Source organism: Phyllostomus discolor, chromosome 2 (genome assembly GCF_004126475.2).
Source record: "Phyllostomus discolor isolate MPI-MPIP mPhyDis1 chromosome 2, mPhyDis1.pri.v3, whole genome shotgun sequence".
Classification (NCBI taxonomy): domain Eukaryota; kingdom Metazoa; phylum Chordata; class Mammalia; order Chiroptera; family Phyllostomidae; genus Phyllostomus; species Phyllostomus discolor.
In genome coordinates this window covers 214,978,053-215,003,259 of record NC_040904.2, presented here as the reverse complement: position 1 = coordinate 215,003,259, position 25,207 = coordinate 214,978,053, and the positions used below count along the sequence as shown (strand labels likewise).

General features: G+C 54.5%; 1 protein-coding gene across 1 annotated transcript in view; it reads right to left on the bottom strand.

Moving 5' to 3' along the window:
- The window catches only part of LOC114513663 (ataxin-10), a 120,756-nt gene that overhangs the window by 65,887 nt on the left and 29,662 nt on the right, over positions 1–25,207 (bottom strand). Inside the window, exons 4-7 of the mRNA XM_028533027.2 lie at positions 24,059–24,155; positions 21,950–22,108; positions 12,757–12,837; positions 374–536 (exon numbers count right to left, since the gene is read on the bottom strand). Coding sequence (XP_028388828.1) covers positions 374–536; positions 12,757–12,837; positions 21,950–22,108; positions 24,059–24,155 — 500 coding nt within the window. The remainder of the gene's footprint in view (positions 1–373; positions 537–12,756; positions 12,838–21,949; positions 22,109–24,058; positions 24,156–25,207) is intronic.

The window sequence follows — 25,207 nt, the reverse complement described above, 5'->3', positions numbered from 1 at the left end:
AAGGTTACGGGTTCAATCCCCAGCCCGGGAGCATACAGGAGGCAACTGATCAGTGTTTCTCTCACATCAATCTCTCTCTCTCTCAATCCCCCTCTACCCTTCCTCCCTCGCCACTCAATACCCGCACCCTCGGGTGAGGGTGGAAACAGATACAATGAAATAGAAGGCGCCGAGCCCGTGCACAAGAGCCCCATCGTGGCCCGGTCACGTCCCAAAGGCCCGACCCCCGACACCATCACACTTGTCATTAGGTTTCAACACAGAAGGGGGAGGAGGGGAGACCCGCAAGCGCTAGTAGGGCCTTATGACATCTTTTGACGTGTTTACAACAGAGTTCTCCTCGAGCCCCTAGCCGAGTTAGGGTGCCTCACACCTCATCGTCACGCTGCTCGGAGGCCAAGTTCAGCACCGTCTTGCACTGCGCCACGAAGGCGCCTGCGATCAGCTCGGCATGGCTCAGAAACACGGGCACGTCGTCCTTGCTCAGGGGCTCCTCGCCCGCTATTTTGGCGATCATAACGTCCAGCAACGTCACCCTGCAAAACAAAGTCATTAGTGAACACACGATATTGAAAGTCTACAATGTTAAAAATATTCGTAGAGAACACGTTAAGAGAATATTTTTAATTTTTAAGTTCCTTACTTTGCTTTTATATCTAGCTAGGGAAAATAATTTTTTATGAATAAAATTAATCCTTATCAATTACCTATTTTTTAAAATCTCGATTTCTTTGATGTGACTTGGCTATAGAAAGAAGCATCTTTTTATATCCATTACTTTGAGCCCTGAAATAATTGAACATTTCAGAAATGCTGTCAGTTTTATATTACACCTAGTAATAATAATAACAACAGCAAATTAAGTGTGCTCACATCCACTGCTTACTCGAGTAAAGCATCTTACACACATTTTTTCATTTGACCTACGCAAAAACTCCGCGGCAGGTACGGCCGTCAGCCTCGCCCGAAGGATGGGGGAGGAGGCCTCACTGAGGTCACTTGCCGGGGGTCACGAGTCGTGCGCAGCTGCGTCAGGGTTCAATCCTAGGCTCCTGGGCCAGGCGCCCGGACAGCTGGTTTTACTGTCTTCTCTGGGGGCCGGAGTCCAACCTATGCCATTTTTTACGTCAACATTAATATTATCGGTAAACATTTTTATTCGACAACCCCTTTCCCTCTCTTCGAAGAGACAAGTCACAGGCGGGGCCATCTGTCCAGCACGAATCCAGTAGGATGCTCCTCCAAGTGACGTTCTGATTTGGGGTTGGATGTGTAAATCTTTACTTATTTTATTTACGTGCCAGACAGGGTGTGAGTGCCTGAAACACTCAGCCAGTGGGGAAATGCACTTCCGGTAGGCACGCAGCATTCCTCCATGAAAGACAAACAGGAACTGCTTACTCCTTCGAGTGAGGAAATAAATCTGTTTTGATGGGAAAGCTCTCCAGTCTGGAAAAACTACCCACAGGCCTTAATAATGTTCAAAACTCCTAAAACCTCAGACCTCTTGTAACGATTACCATTGCAAACTAAAACCAGTGACCCCCTCCTCAGCTGAGTCCAAAAGAACAACGAACAGCTCGGCGTGAGGACACTTCACTTCCCGCATTCCCACGGAGCCCTCGGAAATGAACGGGCACTCGCTCCAGGCCACACCGCCAGACCCCCACCTGCCCCAGGCAGGCCGGCTCTCCGGGAGCGCTGGGCAGCTGGCCCCTACCGACTGTGACTCCACGGGGAGTCACAAAGCTCTGCTCTAAAAACACTCCTTGTATTTTGGCATAATGTGGCCGTTATTGCTGGTGTAAGAAGTCATGCTCCTTGGCTTTCGAAAGTTTCGCATCGAAGATTATCACTGAAAATGAGTGATTTCACGGAAGAAAGCAACTCTATCAGACGGAGTCACAGGCGCGCAGAGAGCGGTGCGGAGGGCCGAGGAGCCAGACGGCCGCGCGGGCACTGGGCAAGGGCGCAGCAGGCGCAGGCCTGCAGCGGGAGGCAGATCCTGATGGAGTCCTGTGAGGGTGGGGACGGGGAGGGCGGGGCCGGGGCGGTGGTGACCAAGGTCAGGATGGAGGAGGGGGGCCCAGGGCGGTGGTGACCAACAGAGACAGAAAGGCCCAGGGACCCACGGGGGTGAGGAAGGACCTGGATGCAGGAGCTAAGGAAAGGCAAAGGCAGGCTTCGCCTCCATTACACATCCCGCAGAGGCGCCGCCTCCGCGGACTGCTCCCGGCGCGGCAGGCGCACTCCGCGCTCTGGAGCGGGATTCTGAGACCGGACATCTGGGAGACGGAGAGTGAGCCACTTTGAAGGGCAGAAGGGAAAAGTCAGAAATGAATCTTCAAAATATAAAATATAGACCAAGTTTAACCGTCACCTGAGAATAAATCACACTTCATTAGATGATGCTACTTATACTGAGTCACCTGCCATTAAAACTCTTTTACTGGCTCCCACTAGCGGTGAGTGGGCCCATTTCCTGGGAGCTACCAAAACAAACTGAGGACACTCATCTGCACCCCTAAAGACACATGCACCCCTCTGCTCGCCGAAGCGCTGCCCGCGGGAGCCGAGCCACGGAAGCAGCCCGAGTGCCCCTCGGCCGACGACGGGATAGGGACGACGGGGCGCACGTCTTTACACAGTGGAGTACGGGGCGGCCAAAAAGTCCGTGCGGTTTCTAAGTAAAAACGAAGGACACGTTTCTCATTCTCGCCAACACCTTTGTTGAACAACGCAGTCACCGTTTCGTTCCACTGCCTTCTGCCATCTTGCAGGCAACGTCATAAATCCGCCTTGCCAAAACCTTGCACCCTTCTGAGCAAGGAGCTACTCTAGATGCCTTTCACGGTTTCCCAGGGAACTGGAGTTTTTCCACTACAGAATTCTGTAAAGACAGAAATAAATGGAAATCCAAAGGTGCAGTGTCTCGTGAATGTGGCGGACAAATCAGAACGTCTCAGCCAAGTTGTAACAGTTTTCGCCTGGTCGTCAAAGAAACGTGTGGTCTCGCTAATCCTGGTGGAAGAGTCTGCATTTTCTGTTGACCAGTTCTGGACGCTTTTCGGTGAGTGCCGCTCAGGCTGGTCTGACTGGGAGCGGGGCGTGCTGGAACGAATCGCTCTGTTTCCCGGAAGAAGCTCGTAGTAGAAGAAGACCCCCCTCCAGTCCCACCCCGTACACAGCATCACCTCCTTCAGATACAGACCGGCCTTCTGTGTGGTGGGTGGGGGTCAATGCCGCTGCCCCACGGTCTCTTCCATTCCACGTTATTGCACAGCACCCACTTTTCATGGCCCATCACAATGTGCTTTAAAAATGGAACATTGTTACATTTAAGCATGAGGAAATATAGTCAAGGTTTTTTTCACTTAAATTATGCAGAACCCAAACATCAAAGGGATTAACATAATAACCAGGCTGGTGCAAAAGATTTTCAATGCTTATTTGGATATTCTGAGGATGTCGGCTACCTCCCACATGGTGAGAACGTTCACTGTTCTCACTCAGCGTCTCAATCTGATCGCTGTCAACCTCACCTGGACGACCCGACGGAGGAGCGCCGTCCAGCAGGGAGCCTCCAGCACGAATCTTCGCACACCACATGTGAACGCTCGGTCGTCACAGCACCTTCTCCACACACTGCACAGATCTCTTTTTTGCATTTTAGTTGCATTTTTACCTTTCTTGAAATAATAAAGCAAAATATGCCAAAAGCATTGCTTATTTTCTTCCATCTTTAATATTAAAATGGCTACACAAAAGTTCACCAATTTTGATAAGTTTTTTTTAAATGCAAGATGATATGACAGCTGTCCCAATACAATCTAACAAAACTGCTTGGAATGGAGTCAAAGACAACTAAGCACTACTACAGCCATCTTACAGAAAAAACAAACGAACCTTCTGGCCAGCCCCACACTCCTCAGCCCTAGCAAACGAAACGCCGCCGCCTGCAACGGCACGGGCGACGCCGACAGAGTCCCGCAGAGTGAACTACAGCAGGCGGAAACGGACAAGAACCACGGGCTCTCTCTGCCATGTGGGGTGTAAAACGAAAAACAACACACAAACAAAAGGCACAGAGAGCAGAGTGGTGGCTGCCGGGGGGACAAAGAGCGGGAGGATGAAGAGGGTAAAGGGGGTCAAACACGTGGTGACAAAAGTAGACTAGACTTTGAGCGGGGGGGCACACAGTGGAGTGTGACACGTCATAGCATAAAGTCACACACCTGAAACTTATATTAATGTTACCAACCAGTATCACCCAAATAAACTTATTTTTAAAATAATTAAATTTCTAAAAGGGGTGGGTCCAAAATTCTTACCCTGGTACACGGGCCCTCCCCACCAGAGTGCTCGCCCAGCTCCGCACTCCCTCTGCCTCTGGCCGCGGTCAGAACACTGCCCTTTTCTTAGAGGACAGGAATCACACGTACGGCACACAACTCAAGCAGGAAATCTTTTCCCGAATCACTTACTTCAGTTGTACATCACGTTGGCCATCCCTGCCTCCATCCCAGAAAACGTGTGCACTGAAATGTACTGTGCAGTCAGGGAAAATGGGGCACACTGTGGAGTGTCTTTCCTCTTCCGGTTGGGGGAGAGGGGTGCACGTGACACCCCCGGAGGACAGCGGAACGCCAGTCTACCACACGCAGTTTGCTCACTGACTTCTTCCCGCAGGCGTGAGGGGCGAAGGCGAGGAAGACCCAGTCAGAGAGGCCGGAGACCGGCCGTCTAAAACCACCCACGTCGGACGAGAGCCCTGCTCCCTCCAGCCCGGAAAGCACCACTCGGGCCGCCCCGGGGGCTGCCCAGCCCCGGCCCCTCAGGCCAGAGTCAAGCCCCTGAGACCTTGTCTCCCAGCCACTGGCCGGCGCTAACACTCTATTCCCCACTCGCTTCTGATTCAACAGGTACGTGCTCTGTCCTCAGAATTACGACTCCTGTTTCATTTAAAAACAGCAATGTAGATGCGAAGAATTTTAGAAAAAATTATACAGCAAAATTTTTATTTTATGCTTAAATTGATGCAGGCTATAATTTTAAAAGTCATGCCCATACCATCCTGAAAAGAGTTTTGTTTTGTTTTTTTATCAGAGGGCTGGAGTAAAAGGCAAAGAAGGAAGGGGAAAGAGTGAGTGAGGTTTATGAGAATTCTAGGGCAAGAAACAATATTCTGTCATTCTGAAAGTAAGATATTGAGTTCAAATTCAGGCTGACATGTCCAGCCATTTTCACTTATGGACTGATTGGATTTAGAGAGAGAGGGAAAGAAAAAACACTGATTCAAAGTCCCACTTATGCACGCATTGACTGCTCGATTCTTGTGTGTGCCCTGACTGGGGATCGAACCTGCAACCTTGGCGTATCGGGATGACACCCTAACCAACTGAGCTCCCCAGAAGGGCCCACACGTCCACCGGACTTTGAATTCACCTTTGCGCTCCTCCACGTGAACAGTGCGTTGAACGGAGTGCCACAAAGGCCAAAAATGTGGTAACCTGGGACAAGCAGCTAACCAAGACACAGGCAGACACACAGCTGTGGCTGGACTTGTCTCATTGGTGCCTCAGTGAGCTGCAGACGCCAGAAGCACCTGTGCTGCGGGGCAAAGGTCACTGATCTGGGCATCCGACTGAGTGTATACACCACCTCAGCTACCTCTGTAGTGACCCCGGGCAGATGCCACATCTCCAGTGAGGCACATGGCAAGAATAACACATGTTTCACAGGGTCTTATCAAGAAGTAAGTCAGTGGCTATATGCCGCCTCGAGGAAAAAGTCAAGGTCATCAGGAAAACCGTAGTAGTGGTGGTGGTGGCAGTAACAACAGCAGTGGCAGCAACAATTGTGCGGGTGGTAACAGAGGTGGTAGGAACAACAGTAGGGGCAGTAACCACTGTGGTAATGAGAACAGTGGTGGTAATGTTACCACAGAGGTAGTTAACTAGTTGTTAATAAAGGAGAGAGAGCAAAGGGAATTGGACATTGAGCTTAATAAACTGGAAAACAGGAGCCTGTGTCCTTCCCCAGGAAGCTGCAGCTCCGCACTCCAGGGACCACAGCATCTCTCTGCCCAGGGGATGGACGCACCCCACCTCCCCCCTCTGGTACCAGACTGCTGGGGGCGCAGGGGGAGGTGCTTGAGCAGAGGCCTGTCCGTCTAACTAGGGGTGGGCCTATCAGAAGCGTGCAAAGCTTGGGAAGCTGGCTGGTTGTTCTGAAAGAGCACCTGGCCCGTCCCCAGCCCCAGCTGATGCAATCCCAGGGGACAAAGAAGAGCCCCCACCCCGCCCCGGTGACACACTCGCTGTGTTCACGCACACGCTCTCTCCCCAGGAGCACGCGACTGTGTGGCTCCAGCAACCACAGGGGCCACAGCCGCCTGTGCAGGCTCCAAAGGCCTCGGCTTTAATATGAACCAGAAGCTCTGGACACTGGCCTTGGCCTGGCCTTGCTGAGGACACGGCTGGACTTCTTCCATGGCGGGACAGACAGAGATGGGACACGGCGACCCAGGAGTCTATTTCCGCTCCAACAGATTTTGCCGCCCACAACCTCCGGGGCTCTGGGTCCCGGGAACGCTCTCCTCGGGATCCCGCGGAAGGGCCCGGCCCCACCGACAACAGCAGTGACAGCACTGGCGGTGGGAACGATGGCAGTGGCCGCGACAGCGGTGGCCGTAATAGCAGGGAGGCGAAGGAGCAGAAATATCACCCACGTTTATTGAGTGATAATGACATGCCGGGCACTGAGCGCTTTATGTATATTTCGGTCAGTCACCACAACAGTCCCCTGTGGCGGCTACTATTATTATCCCCATTTTACAGAGGCACAGAGTCCCAAAGGCTAGGAAACTCATCCAAAGACACCGGCGGCACGTCCGCCGCCGCAGCGCACCGCTGCGCGCCCAGTCCGCACACCCGCTGGCCGAGAGCCGTGCCCCAGGGCAGCCGGTCCGACTGCCCGGGACCGAGTCGGTGGGAAACGGGGGCAGAAACGCGCATAAGGCCAGGCCCCCGTTTCTGCCGAGTCCCACCACCCCAGGAGCCGGCTCTGACTCCGCACCCAGAACTTCCGCCCAAGTTACCTGCCCCAAATGAACCGCCAGGGAGAAGGACTCACTGTGATACCTTCCTCCTCCCCCTCCGCGGGGGCAGGGACGGTGGCACACCATCCCCCGCTGTGCCTCGGGGGGCACCCTGGGTGCTGAATGAGCACAGTGCTTGTCTTACTGAGGGCTGCTCGAATGGGAGCCCCCACCCCAAATGGACATTCTAGGTCCGTGGGCTGGGACACAGCCTCATCCCTCGTGGACTCGGACAGGTGCTCCCACTGGGGAAGCACCGAGACGGCTCCCCAGGGGCCTCCCGTGACGCCCCTCAGCCCCACACGGAACACGGCACCGTTCGGAGTGGCTGGCCCCGTCACTCCCGCGGGGACGGCACTTGGCGCCAGCCACGCTGCACGGGGGGCGGGGGGAGTTCACTCACCACGGAGCTCTGCTGACAACGACCAGTGTTGTCCATCCTATCCGCCTGCCAGCGGCCAACTCAGACACAGAACACACTCGCTACTGCCCAAGAGGCGTCCCTACGGACACAGGAGCCCCGACTCCCCTGCCGAGCTCCAAGTGCCACCGGCAGGCCCCACCCCCACCCGGCGCCAGCACTGGACTCCTCTGGCCCTTCAGGCCCTCCCCCCGACTGCGCAGCTCGTCACTACAGAGGCTCAGGGCCCCTAGTCCCGCCTGGACCCCAGGACGCTAACTCCCGGGCAGCTCCAAGAGCGGCCGGGTAACCCCACGCACCGTGCCTGGGTCAGCACCCGGCAGAGGGGATGCTTCAGGTCTTCCTGTGTCTCCGTCACCCGTGGAACATACGCCCCAGGGGTCGGGACTTCTGTCCAGTGTGTCTGATCAGGAGGCACTCCATAATGTCTGCCGGGCGAACCCAAACACGCACTGACCCTGGCCTTCCTGCCGAGAGGGTCTCCCACCAGCATCTCTCATTCCAGCCAGACTGGACTCCCCCTCGCTCCCCCAAACGCACCTGCGCCTGCCCGTCCTGTTCTTCCACTAGAAGATGTCCACGCTCCCCTTCACGTGCGCCTGGCAAAGGCCTGCCCCCCCACGGGCTTGTCAAGTGCCGCCTGCCCCGTGAGGTCTTTACTTACTACTCCCAAGGCCAAGGGGACCCCGCCCCTCCCCCACATTCCCAAACCACTGTGTCTGCTCCTCTCCTGGGACATCATCACCAAACGTACCTGTGTTCCAGCTACCACAACCCCGCCCCTCTCCCTACAAGAGCTCTCTGGAGAGGGTCATGGAGAGGTCAGAGGGCCCTGGAGGGCAGGCGCTGTGTCTAAGGTGAGGCGCGCCACTTCCCTGGACAACGGAGGCGGCAGCGCCCCGCTCAGAGCAGAGTCAGAATCCCCGAAACGAAGCAAATCAAAGGAGCGCCGCCGGAAGCCGACCCGCGGAGCGGTGGGAAGTGCGTGCAGCCCTTGCCTGCCGCCTGTGTACAGCGCCCTGTCTTCCTGCAGTCGGGCCCCACTTCCTCTAATCCTAAGCGGTCAAATATGTCACAAAATTTGCTGGCATAATTAAATTGCTTCCATGTGTGTATACGTGCAATTTAGAGGGCACGGGAAACAGAAGTACAAATCTCGAGCCAGAATATTTTTGGTTGCCATTTCCTGAAAACAAAGTTTGCTGCAGCTAGAAATCTGGCTGAGGCCGTGTAACCACGTTTAATGCGAACCACAAAGCCCCACCTCCAGCAAAACCTATCTCCCGGCGAAACCGAGGTTAGGCCGTCAGGCCTGCCTCCGGGCGCTCCTGAGCTCACATCTGCCGACCGGTCATGACCTCCGAAATGCCATGGCGGCCACGCCATCAGTTCCAGAGAAATCCACCGACGTTCAGGAGAAAGAACCCACCCAGTGAGAGGAGGATTTATCTTTTCCTGAAAGTATTAAACTCACATGTTCTCATGCAGCACACTGTTGAGTGTCTTCACGTGTAGCACAAACACTTTCCTACCTGAGCGGCCCGCGGCAGGTGGCAGAGGGCAGCGGTTTTCGGGACAGACTCTGGCCAGGCTGCCTGAACTGAGTCTTGGCTCTGGCGTCCGCTCCAGTGGGACCCTGGACAAGCCATGGAACCTCTCGTCCTGTGCACTTGTCTACCACACAGGGACAGCGATGGTGCCAGCCTTCTGACACCGGCCTGTGGGTTCAGATCTGTGCTGCTTCAGACACTGACCGACTTTCCTCCCAAGAGCTGTGTACAAGTTCATGAGAGAAAAAGCTTTAAACGCCCCAAATGTAGAACAAAAAACTAAGCTGGTTCTTCGGTGACATTTTCTTAGACCTAGGACACGGGCAACTATATGCTGAATCTCTGACTTACACGTGTTCTCATACAAGATAAGCGTTTTGAGAAGAGCAAGGTCGCCCTGACCAGTGTGGCTCCGCGGGTTGGGTGCCAAGTTCAGCATGGCCCCTGAGCAATGACACATGTCTTCGTTCACCAAGGCCCAGAGTGACCACAGTGAGCATCGCCAGAACCCTGCTGAGCAGAGCCACGCCCACTGCTTCAGGAAAGCCACTCCCCCAACCTCGCCAGCTGCTGTCAGAGTGTCACAGAGACACCACCCCAAGGATGTGTTTCGGTAAGTGTTCGGTGTGAGCTGACTACCCCTTCTCTCCTGGGACTGATTCTGCTGGGCGTTAAGGACAGAGAAGTCCCTAGGTGCTGTCTGTGTCCTGAAGGATACGCACACTAGCAGAACAGCAGTAATTAGTGATGAACCTGCAATGAGGACGCAAAGAATCTGGTCTGGGAAAGTCAGGATAGCCGAGAGGAAGCAGGTGGCGTCTGACAAGGGCCCACGGAGCGCGTGCATCTTCACGGAGGTCTGACAAGGGCCCACGGAGCGCGTGCATCTTCACGGAGGTCTGACAAGGGCCCACAGAGCGCGTGCATCTTCACGGAGGTCTGACAAGGGCCCACGGAGCGCGTGCATCTTCTCGGAGGTCTGACAAGGGCCCACGGAGCGCGTGCATCTTCACGGAGGTCTGACAAGGGCCCACGGAGCGCGTGCATCTTCACGGAGGTCTGACAAGGGCCCACGGAGCGTGTGCATCTTCTCGGAGGTCTGACAAGGGCCTACGGAGCGTGTGCATCTTCTCGGAGGTCTGACAAGGGCCCACGGAGCGCGTGCATCTTCTCGGAGGTCTGACAAGGGCCCACGGAGCGCGTGCATCTTCACGGAGGTCTGACAAGGGCCCACGGAGTGTGTGCATCTTCTCGGAGGTCTGACAAGGGCCCACGGAGCGTGTGCATCTTCTCGGAGACAAGGCGGCGGCGGTCCAGTCGCTCTGGGAACAGAGAGCGCGCATGTGCAAAGGCAGGAAAGGCCGGAAGGCCGGGAGGACTGCGAGCTGTGCGTGGTGGCTGGCAGGGGAGGTGGGGCAGAGAGGGAAAGGAAGGATCACGGAGGGCCTCAGGACCACGCCTCGGAACCCGACTGCAGCCCGCAGCAGCAGCAGCCGTGCGTGCCACTGAGAGGGGAGCGCGGCTCTGCGCCGGCAGGACAGCAGCCGACGCCACGGGGGAAGAGGAAACTCAGGACAGAGCAGCGGCCCTCTCACGTCACCCGCGCTCCCAGCAGCACTCGTCACGGCAGCTGAACGGTGCTGGACGGCAACCCCACCTTCCATCAATAAACAACTCGGTAAGCAAAATGAGATGTACATGCGCGGTGGAACCCGACTCAGCCCGGAAGAGGAAGCGGTTCCACCACCCGCTGCAACACGGATGACCCTTGAGGACATCGTGTCAGGGAACTAAGGCAGCCGGTCACAAACGGACAGACACGTACACGGAACATGGTCAAACTCAGAGACAGACAGCAGGATGGGGGCTGCCGAGGCTCGGGGAAGGGGAGCTGTTCATGAGCACAGTTCCGGTGTCGTGAGAGGAACACATTCTGGATTGGGCTCCCCGACAGTGTGGACAGACTTCATCCTTGAACCGCACACTTGACAGTGGTTAAGAGGGTGAGTTTGCGTCGTGTGTCTTTTACAGTCCAGTCAGAGGTGACCTCAGGGGCCCCGGAGCTGTGCCGCGTACAGGGAAGTCACAGACCCTGAGCCGGGCCCCTGCAGGCTCACTGGCCGTGTAGCCCGAGAAGCGGAGGCGGCGGCGCCAGGGACGGTGCGGGGTCTCCGGCCCAGCAGGGGACGGCACACCACTCTGCCGACGGCCGCAACCTTTCGTGAGCAAGACGGTCCGTTCGCTGACTCCGGCTTCCCCTCCAGCAGCGCTGTTTTGCACCTGCTCTGTGCCAAGCGCGGCCTGGGACACGTGAGCCCACAGAACAGCGAGCCGTGTAACGGCCGTGTCACCCCCACAGGCAGGTCTGTGACGAGGTCCAACTCACAATAAATCATGTGATGAGATGATGGCAAGTCTCCTTGAGAAGCAAAATAAAGGCGGAGGTAACCCTCGAGCGGGAAACTGCGGTGTGGGAGGCGGTGGCTACAGCTGCCGCGTGAACGACCGTGGGAAACGTGCCGTCTGCCGTCCTGGTTCGGTGAGATCCCGGGTGGGTGTAGAGACGGGTCGCCCGACAGCGCGTGGAGGGGGCAAGCTCGACACTAAAACGCAGCTGCGCTGTGTCCCCGGCATCACGGGCCCCTTACCACGAAGCCGTGGCTGACTGGAGCGCTGCTTATCACTCGTTACTCGTTTTAGGTAGAAAAACTAGAAATAATTATTTTTTAAGGATAAAAGTATGCATAGGTGATGGTGGCAGGAGGCATGGGTCTAGAAACATCACATTTAAACCGACTTAAAAGCGCGGGCTTTTCTTCTTCGTTAAAAACACTGGAAGAGAAAAAGCACCACCGAGCACCGGGCCAAAGGGGGCTGCGGCTGAACTGCCCGGGCCCCGCACCCGGGAAGAGTGCCAGAGCCACGGCAAGCACAGACACTGTGGCCGCGATGAAAGGGCTAACTCTGTTTAAGGTGTTGGATCATTACGTCAGTTTTTGGTCATCAGACTTCTGAGTACAAGTTTTATTTTCCTAAGACAACAACACTTCCAACAAGGTTCGGGAAAGCACGTCGTCCTGCTGGAGTGGAAAGAGAACTGTGAGTCATTTTTCTTAGTCCTCTGATTTTATGGGCCAAGAAGCCGAAGGCAAACCGGGGACAGACCTGCACCGTCCCACACAGACCTGCCACCGTTCCGAGGCAGGGGTCTCAGCCCGCTCTGGGGGGCGCTCGCTGCCCCCCCACCCCCTGCTGCAGCAGCCGGGACACAGGGCGCAGCCGGGCTCTGGCTGCTCAGGGGCCTGGGAGCCCGCCGGAAGCCGCGGGCCTGGTGGAGCAGATCCCGGACTGCGACCCTGGGGAGGGGAGCCACGGGCACTCTCCCGGCACGCATGGTCCGACGGAGCTGCGCAGATCCCGCCGTAAATCACGGCTCCATCCCCAGCGTGTTTAATGCATCCTCACCGAACAATGGCGCCAACCTGGATCCTCAGCCCCACGGTAATCACTGCCTGTTGTGGCTGAGCTGTAATGTTAACCAACCAATTTAAAACCATTACTGACACAGAAACATGTATTTAGAGATTTTGTGCCAACTGCGAAACCGCACAGTCTTTCAGTCATGTGTACAGGATACTCTATATGGAATGCTAAATCCTCAAAACCACACTGGTTTTGGGGGTTACCTTTCTTGATTGCTCATTTTGGCGTGCATGGCTTTGACCAATTCCGGGCTTTTCAGAAAATGGTCCGTAATAATCAAGAACCTAAGGAAAAAGGAGGAAAAGGCTTGGTTACTAGAAATGCAGTGGAACAGACACGGCCTTACCTGCTCTGCAGGTATGTCTTACACAGGAAAGCGCGCCTTCTCGCTGCATTGTTGAGCAGCTGTAATGTTAACATGTTTTAAAGAGGTTCACACACTATTTGTCTATTAGCGGCTAAAAGAAAATGAAAACCCTCAAACTATTGATCTCCAATTTTACTTCTGAAAAGTTTGCTGAAAGGACTCAAATGCATTCAGCTACAAAGGAGGGCCTGCTCTCGGGCACACCTGGGCCAGGAGGGAGAGCGCTTCCCTCCGGCTCAGGCGGCAGAAGGAGGGCCACTGCAGGCTCAGACTCAAAGGGAAGACATTGAGTCGCGTGGGTCAGAGGCTCGCGCTAACGTGAACCGGGGAGGCAGACACGCCCTGCTTTGTAATTAAACGCAGGCCCGCAGCACAGCGGCAGTGCCGGCTGCCCGCCCCTCGGCTGTCCGCCCCTCTCCGAGCTCTCAGCTCTCGGGTTACCAGGAAACGCCCTCGCTGTCTCAGGCGGCGCAGTGGGGTCCGCATGCAGAGACCCGCTCTGGGAGCCCCAGGCAGAGACTGTGAGCACGTTTCTTCAGAGTGTCACTGTGACAACTAAAAAGATGGAATAGTGTTATTAACTAATTCTGAGCCGTATTCACCAGGGGACATCCGAAGACTCCAGGACGAAAGAACACACTGTCTGCGACCGCGGGGAGAGGAACCAGGGTGCCCGTCAGGCGGCACACACCTCCACAACCAGTTCACCTCGTCACTGCGCGCAACAGACCGCAGCGTGGCCCTCGGAGCATCGGGACGAAGCGGATCCGCTACCACGACGCACTGTCACTGCACGTGAAACGCATATTCTAGTCCCTCCACCTTTCAAAGAACTGATGAACACTTCAATTAAAATACTTACAACAACGAGAGTTCACATGGAAAATTCTCAATAACCTTCACATCAATTTAGTTAGATCAAACTGCAACTACAGAAAGTCATGTATTTCAGGCCATGTACACAAAATTGTGGTCCTCAAGCCAGTTCATGTAATTCATCTATTCAGAATGTAAAGTATTTTCCCATGAGAATATTCATTCAAAAAACACAATGTTCCAAGTCCTGTGCCAGAGGCTACAGCACAAACCACATTTCCAAACTCGAGCAGCAGAGAAAGACCCACGCATAGAGAGGTATTTACAGAAAAACGTCTAAGTGCAACACACGGACACACATCACGGATCACAGAAATGACACACTCATCCAACGGCAGGGCTGGGGGGCAGGGTAACGGATGGGCAAGACAAGGAGGGTGGAGGGTGTGTCCCGTGAGTCCCTAGTTACAGAGTGAGAGGACAATATTAAATCAGACGTGACCAAAAACATTTGGAAAAACAGAATGAGGGAGAGAACAGAAGCATGCTCAAGTAATGATAAGCAGTGAGATACTATTAGGGTTTAAAGGAGGATTCAGCACTGAGAGTCCAACCCCTGGACACCACCACTGCTAAGGAGGGGGCCCTCGGCCGTCAGCCCCTGTGGAACTCGGAGCTGGAGAGAGCGGCCCGACCGAGGCCTGAGCACTGGAGACTCACGCGACAGCCACGCCTTCCCTTGTGACACCGGTCGTCATTCCTGTTCTCTCCCGAGAACAGCTCAGCCTCTGTTCATTTTTCTGTTGTGCCTGACCTCACCCTCTCCTGTTTCCTTCTTCCGCCTTCCTCAGGACTCACTGCGCCCTTCTCTTTCTGTCTTCACGAAGTAGGGCCCTGAGTCGCTGACTTCGGACCATCTTTCCTAACGTAAAGACACAAAGCTATCAACGTCCCTCTAAGTGCTGCTTTAGCTTTATCCTAGAACATTTTGTACATTCATTGTCCTTCAGGTCAAAACATTTTTAATTTGCCTTATGATTTCTTATCTAACAAATCAATCATTTGAATGTGTTAATTTCCAAAAACTTGGATAGTTTTTCTCATTTTTCTTGTCACAGTTTTCTAACGTAAGCTCACTGTGGCCAGAGCGCACTCCCTGTCTGATGCCGACCCTTTCTGTGCGGACAGACTTCCTCGGGGCCCGGGCTACGGTCTGTCCGGTGGACACCACACACACACACACACACACACACACACACACGGCTGAAAGGAAAGCAGACCTTGCAAACGCTGAGATAATGTTCTACAAGCATCACTCAGCTGAAGGCGGTTCCCTGCCTCAGTTCAAAATGGCCAGGGGTAAAGTCCATTCTTTCCTGTTGTCAGCACACAGTAAACGTCTCCTAGCGAGCGAAGACAGTGGTGTCTGACCTCACAACCACGAACTCGAGGATAAGAACAACGGTTGCTCACGGCCGGTTTACAGACCAGTGAGAAGAGAGGGGCTCTGCGCGGGCACCCACGCAAACACTGGGAGTGCCCTGCTCCGCCGCCCGCAGGCCCCCATTTCACCGTGCGGCGGGGACTGGAAACAACACAACGTGAGTGAAGCAGAGAGGACGGGGTGCTCCCCTTGCAACTCAAAAATCGTCCTGCAAGTGGCTGTCAGTTAGGCAGAAGTTTTTATGCGGTAGTTGCTCGGCTTACTCTTCTAAAAACAACACACACACTCGCCATTCCACCATGCTGCATAAAGTTGCACATACATTCTCGACTTTCAGTCAGAATTCACTGCATTTACTTTCTTACCCAGTATCTACTCGAGAGAAACCCCAGATGGAAACTTTCATAACGAAGAGACCCAACCGTGTTCAATAGTTTCTAACTTACACACTTTAAATTTGTGATTAAATTCTTTTGCAGAACTAGGCTTCTGTAGGTTCGGAAATTCTGTGGTAACACTGCGTGAGCGAGGCCGGGCCCCGCTGATCTGAAACCCGAAATGCCGGAGGGCGTCTGGACACCATCGGTGAACACTCCGGCGTTACCCACAGCAGAGCACCCTGCCTTGGGGAGGGTCACGAATACACCCCCCCCCCCCCCCCGAGGCAGAGCAGGGAGAGGGAGAGGCATTGGACAAACACATCTTCATTTCGCAAAAAGAAAAAACCCGAGATGCGACCCTTTCCAAGTCCGGGGTCTGTGTGCGCTCGCAGGCGGGCCGAGCTCTCCCTCGGGCGCAGGTAGCGGGCGGGCGCGGGGGCAAGGGGAGGCTCCTTCCTCCCGCTGGTGCCGGGGCAGACACATCCCGGGCAGCTGGCGGCAGAGCTGCTCTGTTTAATAAGGAAATTCCTCATTTAAAGGTGGTTACAGAGCAGCCAGAGTTCACAAAGCAAGTTGTTGATGCCAAAGCGCTGACCACGATTTTACAAGTTTCCACAATGGCTGGAAACCACGGTGCACGAGGCCCCTCTCCCCGTCCCTCCCGCCCTGCCCACGTACAGCCGGTCCTGAAGTGTGAGAACCGCCACAGAGAGACGGGTCGCGCCCATGTCACCGGGTCGCGCCCATGTCACCGTGCTCCTCTGTCAATGAAGGGGGTGCCTGTGGAAAAAGACCAGCAACGGTGACCCTGTCACTGGGAAACCCTAAAATCAGGCTCCCCTGGAGGGAAATTTTCTAAAAATGAAAGCCATTTATTCTCTCCATTCCCATACACAGGGATACAGTGTCAAAGCTATATTTATAACACAAATAAAATAAATTTCATTGACTGCAAAACCCTAGAAAATGTTTTTACACCTCATTGATTATAAGTAAAGAATTTGATTTAAACACATTCTTGAAAATGAACACCACCCTCCTAGTTGCTTGAGATCTGGGAACTCCAACCTCGGTTGCTTAATGCAGCTCTTTGGACGAGGCCCTACAAAGCTGCTGTAGCCAATAACCTCTTTCTCTTGTTGGTTAAGTAATGTTTTTAGCGGGTTAAACAAAACATGAAGATAGGTAACCAACAGTCTGATAATGCAATGACAACGTGTCTTCAACTGGAAAACAAAAGGGACAAAACCTCTGAACACATACTAGTTGAATTCCCTGGACACTGAGTGCAAGGCACGGCCGAAATGCCACCCCAGACTTTGGAGTCAGAGAGAGCGGAGCTTGTGTCTCAGCTGGCACCACGGGCAGCGGCGGCAGCGGCAGAGGCACCGGACTCGGTACCCACGGTCCCGGCACTCCAGGGTCCTGCTCTCCTGCTTCTACTAATAACATCAGAACGCAACTCCAACCAAGGAAGAGAAATGAAACAATATTTAACTTCGAAAGCAGTACAGACAATGAAAATGATTCCTTCATTCATTCGTCATTTACTGAGTTCCTATAGATGGCTGCCAATTTTTTCCTGCCCAAGATCCCCTTTTCCTTCTTTGAATAACAGAAGATTTTCCTTTCAAGAATGAGCCCCAACCTGTCAGTGGGGGCTATCAGCCCCAGGGCCCCCAAAGCTCCACCACAGAGGCCAGCACGTGGCCCCCAGGGCCCTGGAACAGGGGCGGGGCCTGGGACGAGGATGTGAGCCACGAGGAAGGGCCGCTCGCACACTGTGCGAAGATCTAGCGAGTTAACGCTTCTCCTGGAGAAGACCTCTTTGTTCCGAACGCCCAAACTTCTCGAAACATTTGCCAGCCAAAGTTCACAAAGAAAAAAACAGTTCCTTACATCCCAAAGCATTCCAACATGTCACAGAAAGATGTACACGCAACAGAAACCCCAAGTTGTGCTCTGCATGCAACCGCCAGCAGGCACTGTGCGCAGACATCGCGAGAAGCACACTGGGCAGACCGCAGCGCAGGCGACCTTGGCGCACACAGGAACCGAGCGCTGCACGAGGCTCGCTGTCCTGAGGGGGCTGCAGCCAAGCAGCAGTGTCTCTGAGGTGGGCCTGCGCAGGGCTCGGGGGGAGACTGAGACGGACCCTCTGGGAGTCTCTCTCCAGGAGCCCCGGGAACCACACAAGCCTGACGAACCCGAAAGCCAACAATGCCACCAGTCACCCAACTCGGCCAAGGAAGACGACACAGCAGGCACTTTTCCATGCAGGGCCCCAGGGTAACTACTTTAGGCCACGTGGGCCAAAGGCCCTGCCCCTGAGCCTGCGGGGCTGCGTGACAGTAGCCACAGGTAACGTAGAAGCTCATGAGCACGGTGTGTGCCAGTAAAAGCGTATTTACAAAAACAGGCTGTGGGCTGGGTCTGGCCACGGACCCCAGTTTGCCAACACGTTCTCGCGACCAAGTACAAGCACTGTGGGGCCAGTCCTACATGGCAGCAACACACAAATGAGAAAACAACTAGAATATGTAACTCCAGTCACACTGAGTGCCGTTAGGTCACAAAGAAGAGCACCCCTGGTACAGCTCGGAGGGACACCGGTTCTCGTCTGGTGACAGGAAGTGCTCTGTAAGGACACACGGGAGTGGAGACCAGGGCAGACGGCCGTGTGGAGACCTGCAGGAGGCCATGCCAAGCAGAGGGAAGAGCAGGGGTCAGGTTCTGGAAAGAACGGAGCCCGGGTCTTCAAAGAAAGGAGGTGGGACCAGCTGGAAGTCAGGAGCAAGGCAAAGGGCGGTCAGAATAGGGCAGGAGGTCAGTCAGGAGCCAGGACCCGCCCAGCACCATATTTTGCCACATAATATGCACGCTCACATTTTTGTGCACGTTATACACAGATCTGCCCATGGCATGTAATCATTATACTCATGCACAATGAGCATCCTTATTGTTCTCTCAAAATTTAGGGCAAAAAAGTACACAGTATACACGGCAAAGTACGGTGCTTTGAATTTGCTCCCTGGTGTCTCTATGCCAGAGTGTGGCAAGCTCTACAGCCACTTTCTGAAAGGTCGCCCTGGGTGCTGTGCGGTGCTGCAGAGGGTCCGAGAGGCAGGAGGGCAGTGAGAAAGTTCGGGCAGCAGGCTGACTACAGGAGCGATGACAGGGCCTCGAGTGGCCGTGGCAGCTGACCTTGGAACATGGTGTGCAGACAGCGCTGGTGAGCACGAGCGGAGAGAGCAGAGAATCAGAGCTGACCCTCAGGGTCAGGGCATGAGCAGGGTCCGGAACGCAGCGTAGGGGGACTGGAGACACCAGTCATGGAACCAGCGAGGACTGGCAGGGCGGCAGCAGGCTTTGAGGGTGCAGGGGACCCAAAGCTTTCCCAAGTGTGAGACGCCACAAGTGTGCAACAGGAAGGCACACACGTAAGCCTGGAGCTCTAGTGAGAGGTCGAGGCCAGGTGCACACACTTGGAAGTCCTCAACTTAGAAAGGAATTCTGAGCTGTGGAACTAGGTCAGGACGCCCCGGGTGAGCAATGACAGGGAAGGCATCTGAAGACTGGCCGAGGGCCACGGCACCTCGGGGCACACGCAAGGAGCCGGCGCTAGCCATGGAGCAGCAAGGGTGTCCGGGGGTGCGACCAACACAGAACAAGACACAGCCGAGCCGGTGCTGGTGCATCCTTCGGCCCTGGGGCCCCGTGTGCCTAAGAACCCGATCAACTTGAGGACTTCTCAGTCCCGAAAGCCTGTAAATGACCTTTCGTGCACGTGCATTCTGAGCCGGGCCTCTGGCACTTGAGACTCAGGAGAATGATGAACAACGCCATGGCCGTCATGTGCCAGCTGCTGTCCCGGGGCAGGTCCGAGGGCGAACAACACTCAGTCCCCCGTCGGGGAGCCAGTCCCGCAGACCGGCACCGAGCGCCGTGAAATGGGATTGCAGGGAGGACAGAAGAGGGGCCGCAGACTCCAACGGCAGCTGGAAGGACCCTTGCGTGCATCTCCCCAATATCTGCACGGGTACGGAAACAGTGAAATTTACATGCACGGGGCACGAAACACCCCTAGAGCAACAGGGAGATAGCGATCTGGGAGTGAAACTTTGTCACGCAAAATAAATCAACGAGATAACTTAAATATGACCCAAAAGCAACACTCTACTCAGAGTCATAAATTGTTTTTGTAGGGAAACTGTGATAAAAGTTTACGCTGAAAGAGGCCAAAACTAAAAGAACTCATACCTCACCTCTGAATTCGGGCCTCCTCCCCTACCTGATTGTTCTCAGAACACGTACCAGAGTAGACACGCGGAAGCCGCAAGTGCGGCCTGCCAGCCCTGCCTCTTCTCTGCACTGGTGCTGCGACCTTGGTCAGGCTGGGTAACCTTGACTGGCGGCTCAGGGCTCTCAGCTGCACAGGACAGCAAAACACAGTCCCAGGATGGCAGCCAGGGACCGTGAGACGCTCCCACACCGCACCCCCATCACAGGGGCGGCACGAGGCGGTGGTCCCTCTGTGCCCCCCCACCCCAGTAATGCCACACAGACCCACCCGTACTTCACTAAGCTACCAGGGCACACGCGTGGGGCTATCCGGTTCCGAAGGACTCAAATGCCAAAATCCAGCCCTCAGGTCCAGCCAGGTTATCTAAGAACATAAACACATCCTTCACACCCATGAGCGAGAGAAACAAGCATTTTTAGAAGGACATTATCCCAATAACCCAACCTGAGTGGTGCCAAAGCCTTCCTGCCCACGCTTTCCTGTGTGGACCCACACAAAGAGACCCAGAGGCCCGGAAGCCTCGCATCTGCCCCTCTCCGAGAAAAGACACGGAGCCCTGCACTCCGCCCTGCACCGCTGTGCGCGCCGTCAGCTCTCACCATGCATCGGGCGGTGGGAGGGCACACAGTGGGGTTTTTCTCTCAGCGTTCAGGGGTGGGCTCCTATTTAACAGCGAAGAGTAACAATTTAGTTGGACACCACGGGACAGTCTGCGGTCCCATTTTTGTTTACCAGACGCAGAGTTTCTCTCACTGCAGTCAAAGCCTTCAGCGAAGGGACCGCAGGGACACACTGGACCACTACGCTCCACCCTTCGCTCCCGCCTGACCCCGTCTGGTGACCTTCAATAACCTGAACTTGAGCTAACCTGAAGGAGATCTTCTATTTACAACTTTTGCCCTTTACTCCAGGTGGCTAAAACACAGACCTAAGACACGTAACAAACGAAAACAGAATCCCGCTGCAGAAAACCTCGCAGTCACCCGACTTCAATGATTCAGCCGTCGGGTTATTAAAAACACTGGATTCTGAGGGAGGGTTTCTAAGTCAAACACAATTGCAAAATTATCTTTGCACCCACTACTATTTGTGTGCAAATGGCAATTCAAGTATAATAAATGTCCAGAAATGAAAAGTATTTTAAAATCAGGTATAATCTCAACAGAATAAGAAAATTCACAGCAAAGAGACGAAAGCGAGGCAAGTTCAGGCCTTGCTGGTGAAACGCCGGTGGGGCCCCTGGCAGCTCGAGGCTCCCCCCAGAGACAGTCTCAACCCTGAACACGCGCCACTACGTGAAAGCCGGACACAGAAATAGGTTGTAAAGGAAGCAGGAGAAGGGCCCTCGTAAACAAGAACAATCACTTTTGATGAGTTCCACAGGGAGGAAAGTGTCGACTCCTCAGGAGACGCGGCGGTTACAAACCCGTGTCTAACAGCGAGGGCTGACACGGGGACGCCAAAGCTGGCAGGACCGAGGGGAGAGAGGACACCACCCACGTCCACCAGTGACGGACGGTGGGGCAGGAGGCCGTCGAGGAGAAGGAAGCCTCGAACGACGGGCTAAGCCGACCAGACCTGCCAGGCGGCTACAGAAGACCCCACCGGAACCAGAGCACACGGCGTCCTCAAGAGCACGGGCCGTCCTCCTGACGGAGCAGCTGTCAGGCCGCAAACAAGCCCTGATGCGTTCACACGGGATGAGATGACACACAGCGTGCTCACCGACCTCCACCGAGACAGGGGACTGACTGCTCCTCCACACGGCGCCCACAACACACCACACGCAGCGCCCTCCACTCTCCGACGGACCACCCACTGCAGCCGCGGTACTGGAGCCGCGTGTCCGCACGCTGCGCCGTTCCACACCTCCCCCGCCTCCCCTCTCCCCTGTCCTCCAGGGACCCCGCGGCCAGCCCCCCCACAGAGCCCCAGGGTCGGCCGGGGAGCCCTCCCTGCTCTGTCAGCACGCGCTGTTCTAACGTACTGCCAGACCCTATAATCCAAGTTCCTACTCAAAACTTCTCTGAGGAAAGCGACCTGCCGGAAGGTTCTTCAGCGATCAGACTCCTAACGAGATACTCACGGCCACTCCGACTCAGGCTGCTTTTGGTGAGCGTTCACGACGTCGATCGCAATGTTGAGGTTTTCTTCCAGTTCTTTCATTCTTCCAGAATTGAGGGATGTGAACAAGATCATTGACGAGTAGGAAACGATTTTTTTGTCTGGATGATTTAAGCAAGACCTTCCAAATAAAGAAATAAGTGTTAGCCCAGTTTAACAACACAACAAAATATGACTACAGCATATACATAGCAATGATCCTATTAACAAATATAGTGGGCGCTGAATTTTTAAGGATTCAATGAAGAATTCCAGCACTTTGAAATAAGTACATTATTTACTGTAAAACAGCAAGTATCAGAGGAGTCACAGCACAAGGCACCCACCAGCAGTCGCGAAGGACAGGGTGCTTAAGGGAAGGCGGCGCCCGGGCAGGAAGTAAACTCTGGAGCCAGGAGCCTCAGCGGGGGTCGGCCCTGGCCCACCGACCTACCACCTCGTGAGCTCGGAAAGTGCTCGCCTTAGCGGCTGCCCGTTCTGTCACGGGTAACAAACAATGGCAGCATTCCATTTTTCATTCTTCTGGAGAAGGTATTAGCCTTACACTTCAGATAAAGGACGTGCCGACTGCAGCTGCCCAGAGACACAAAGCCAGCGCCAGCCGGAGCCAGAATTCAAATCTGGTTCTACCCGTCTCCGAGGCCCGTCGGGAGTGGTGTCGCCTGACTTCGCACCGTGGGCTTTCTGGCATAAAAACGGAACACAGCAACGAGACCTCCTCGCCTGCCTCTCAGGGCCTCTGAGGCCGAGGGGACGGGTGGGAAGCGCCAGGCAACCTGTCACGACTTCCCCGAGCACCTACGCCTGCTGGGGGCCCCTCGCCTGCATTGCCGTGACACCGGGTGTATGTGGCTGGGTCAGTTCTTGGGCTACAATGTGGGCACCTGTCCCTCACCTCCCCACCACAGCACGCGCTCGTTGGGAATACCGAAGTGTCTCCAAGTTGCCCCAATGCCACTCATCTCGCTTAGAACCTGGCAGGTACGAGGCACCCGAAATGTTTTAAAGGAATGGATTCCAAAAATAAGTAATTTTTATTTCTGTAGCTTGAATCCCACAATTCTCTCCTTCCCCCTAAGCTCAACCATTAGTAGTCACAAAGACAACAGACACGGAGGTGCCTCCCACTCTGGTTACCTGCAGCAACTTGAGGGGCAGCTGTGCTCAGTGAGCCGACAGTGACACGGGAGCCGTACTTCACAGGTGGCCGAGGCACACCTGTGCAACCAGGGACGGCAGCAAAGAGCGCAGGCAGCAGGTGTGTGAGGAGTGCAGGCTCTGGCCCCAAGAGCCACGCGGGGTTTACACCCAGCTCTGCCAGTGGCCAGCACCCACGTCGGCTCCCGCCCCTGCCCCCTCGCTCGCCACCACTCGCCGGGCAGGGCTGAGCACGGAAGGGGGGGACACGCAGACACGGCCGGCTCAGGGCGTCCGAGCAGCAGCTGCTGTGCTGCCGAGTGTTCTGTGCCACCACCAAAGTCACCCCGTTCGGTGGCGACACAGCCGGGCTAGAAGCCAGGCCTCCGCTCCCCCACAGGGATTTTCCCCTCCCCACCCCACCTCCGCCCCCGCGGCCGGCCTTTTCCCTCCCCGCACACAACTGGGGAGGAGACAGGGCCCGGCGCGCGGGCGCACACCAACAGCTCTCCGGATCAACCGAAGCACGCGGCTCTGCACCGGGCACCCGGATCAGCTCATTGCCCACACGTCAACGTTACGGCTTTCTCTTGTAAATCACCGTGTCCATTAGAACAGCGTTTCTCATTTTAACCCAAACCTTTATTTTCTTAGAGTGAAACTGACATACAACCAAGGGCACAAATCACAAATCAGTAAGTGTGCAGATGCGTGCACACCTCTGTAACCGGATTAGCTGCAGAGCCCTCCCGGAGCCCCAGGGGACCTGCGCGCCCCTCCCTCTCAGCCGGCACCGCCCCTGCCCCCCCAGGAAAACCACGATCCTCATTTCTGTTAGCAAAGGTTCGTTTTTGCTGTTTTTGAACTCCCCTGAATGGAATGGTATTAACCAGTGTCTCTCAGAAGTCAGAGACAGTCCCCGCGGTGCACTCACAGGAAGAGTTCCGGGAAGGCGTGCACCCAGACGGCGGCCTGGGAGTCCTCGTTCCGCGAGGCGATGTTGCCCAAAAACTGCAGGCCACAGCGAAAGGCTGAGGGTTCGGCAAAGCAAACAAGATACACGATTAAAATAATTTTAACACAAAGAATAAACACATCTTAACAAGAAATATCCCCAATGTTATTAAACAGAAAGTTTCCGTCAGCTTCTTGTAACTACGTAGTTCTCTCACCACAATGAAACTTTGCGTATGACATTAATAGTAAAATGCCTCACCGAAACAAAGCACTCGACAAAGTTCACTAACTTCTTAAAAAGACTGTTAAGTGTCTACACAAATAAATATACCAGTGACTACTGGTACATTAAATACTGGAATACGTGCTCCAGTCTGTAAAAAGGTGCTCTTAGACCAGGGCTTTTAAAGTCAGAGCGTGGTGAAAACGACACAGTGGGCAAGTGTCAGCCTGCAAAGAGCATCACAGACCATTTAAAATCAGACATAATAATCCTTAAGGCTGACGCTTAAGGCAAAAAAGCATCATTGGTGATTTCTGTAAAAAGTCATTTCAGAATGACTTAATTCACCAGAAAGCTGTAACAATTTTAAATTGGAATGACCTTAATGTGGCCTCAAGTATACAAATTTAAAAAATAACACTGACAAAAGTATGGAACAGAGAGAAAAACCCACATTAAAATGGGCATTTATAATATACCTTTCTCAGTAACTGACAGAATAAGCAAAAATACCAGCCTATTTAAAAGATCTGAGCATTATTTATTAACAACCTTGTTGACATGTTTAGTATATATTTCACCAAATAAAACTGCAACATATGGGCAAAAGCTAGAATGCTGGCGACACCAAATGCTGGTGAGGATGGGGAGCCGGGGGCTCTGTCCACTCATCGCCGGGGATGGGACACGGGCAGCCGCTGCGGAAGGCAGTCTGGCGGTTTCTCACAGAACGACACACGCTCTTTGCACACAACCCGGCAACTGCCCTCCTAGAGTGCACCTGAGGGAACCGAAAACACGTCCACACAAAAACCCGCACGAGAGGCTCACGGCAGGTTTGTTCATAACCGCCGAAACGGGGAAGCAACCGGAGGCCCTTCGGCAGCTGATGGATACACTGCG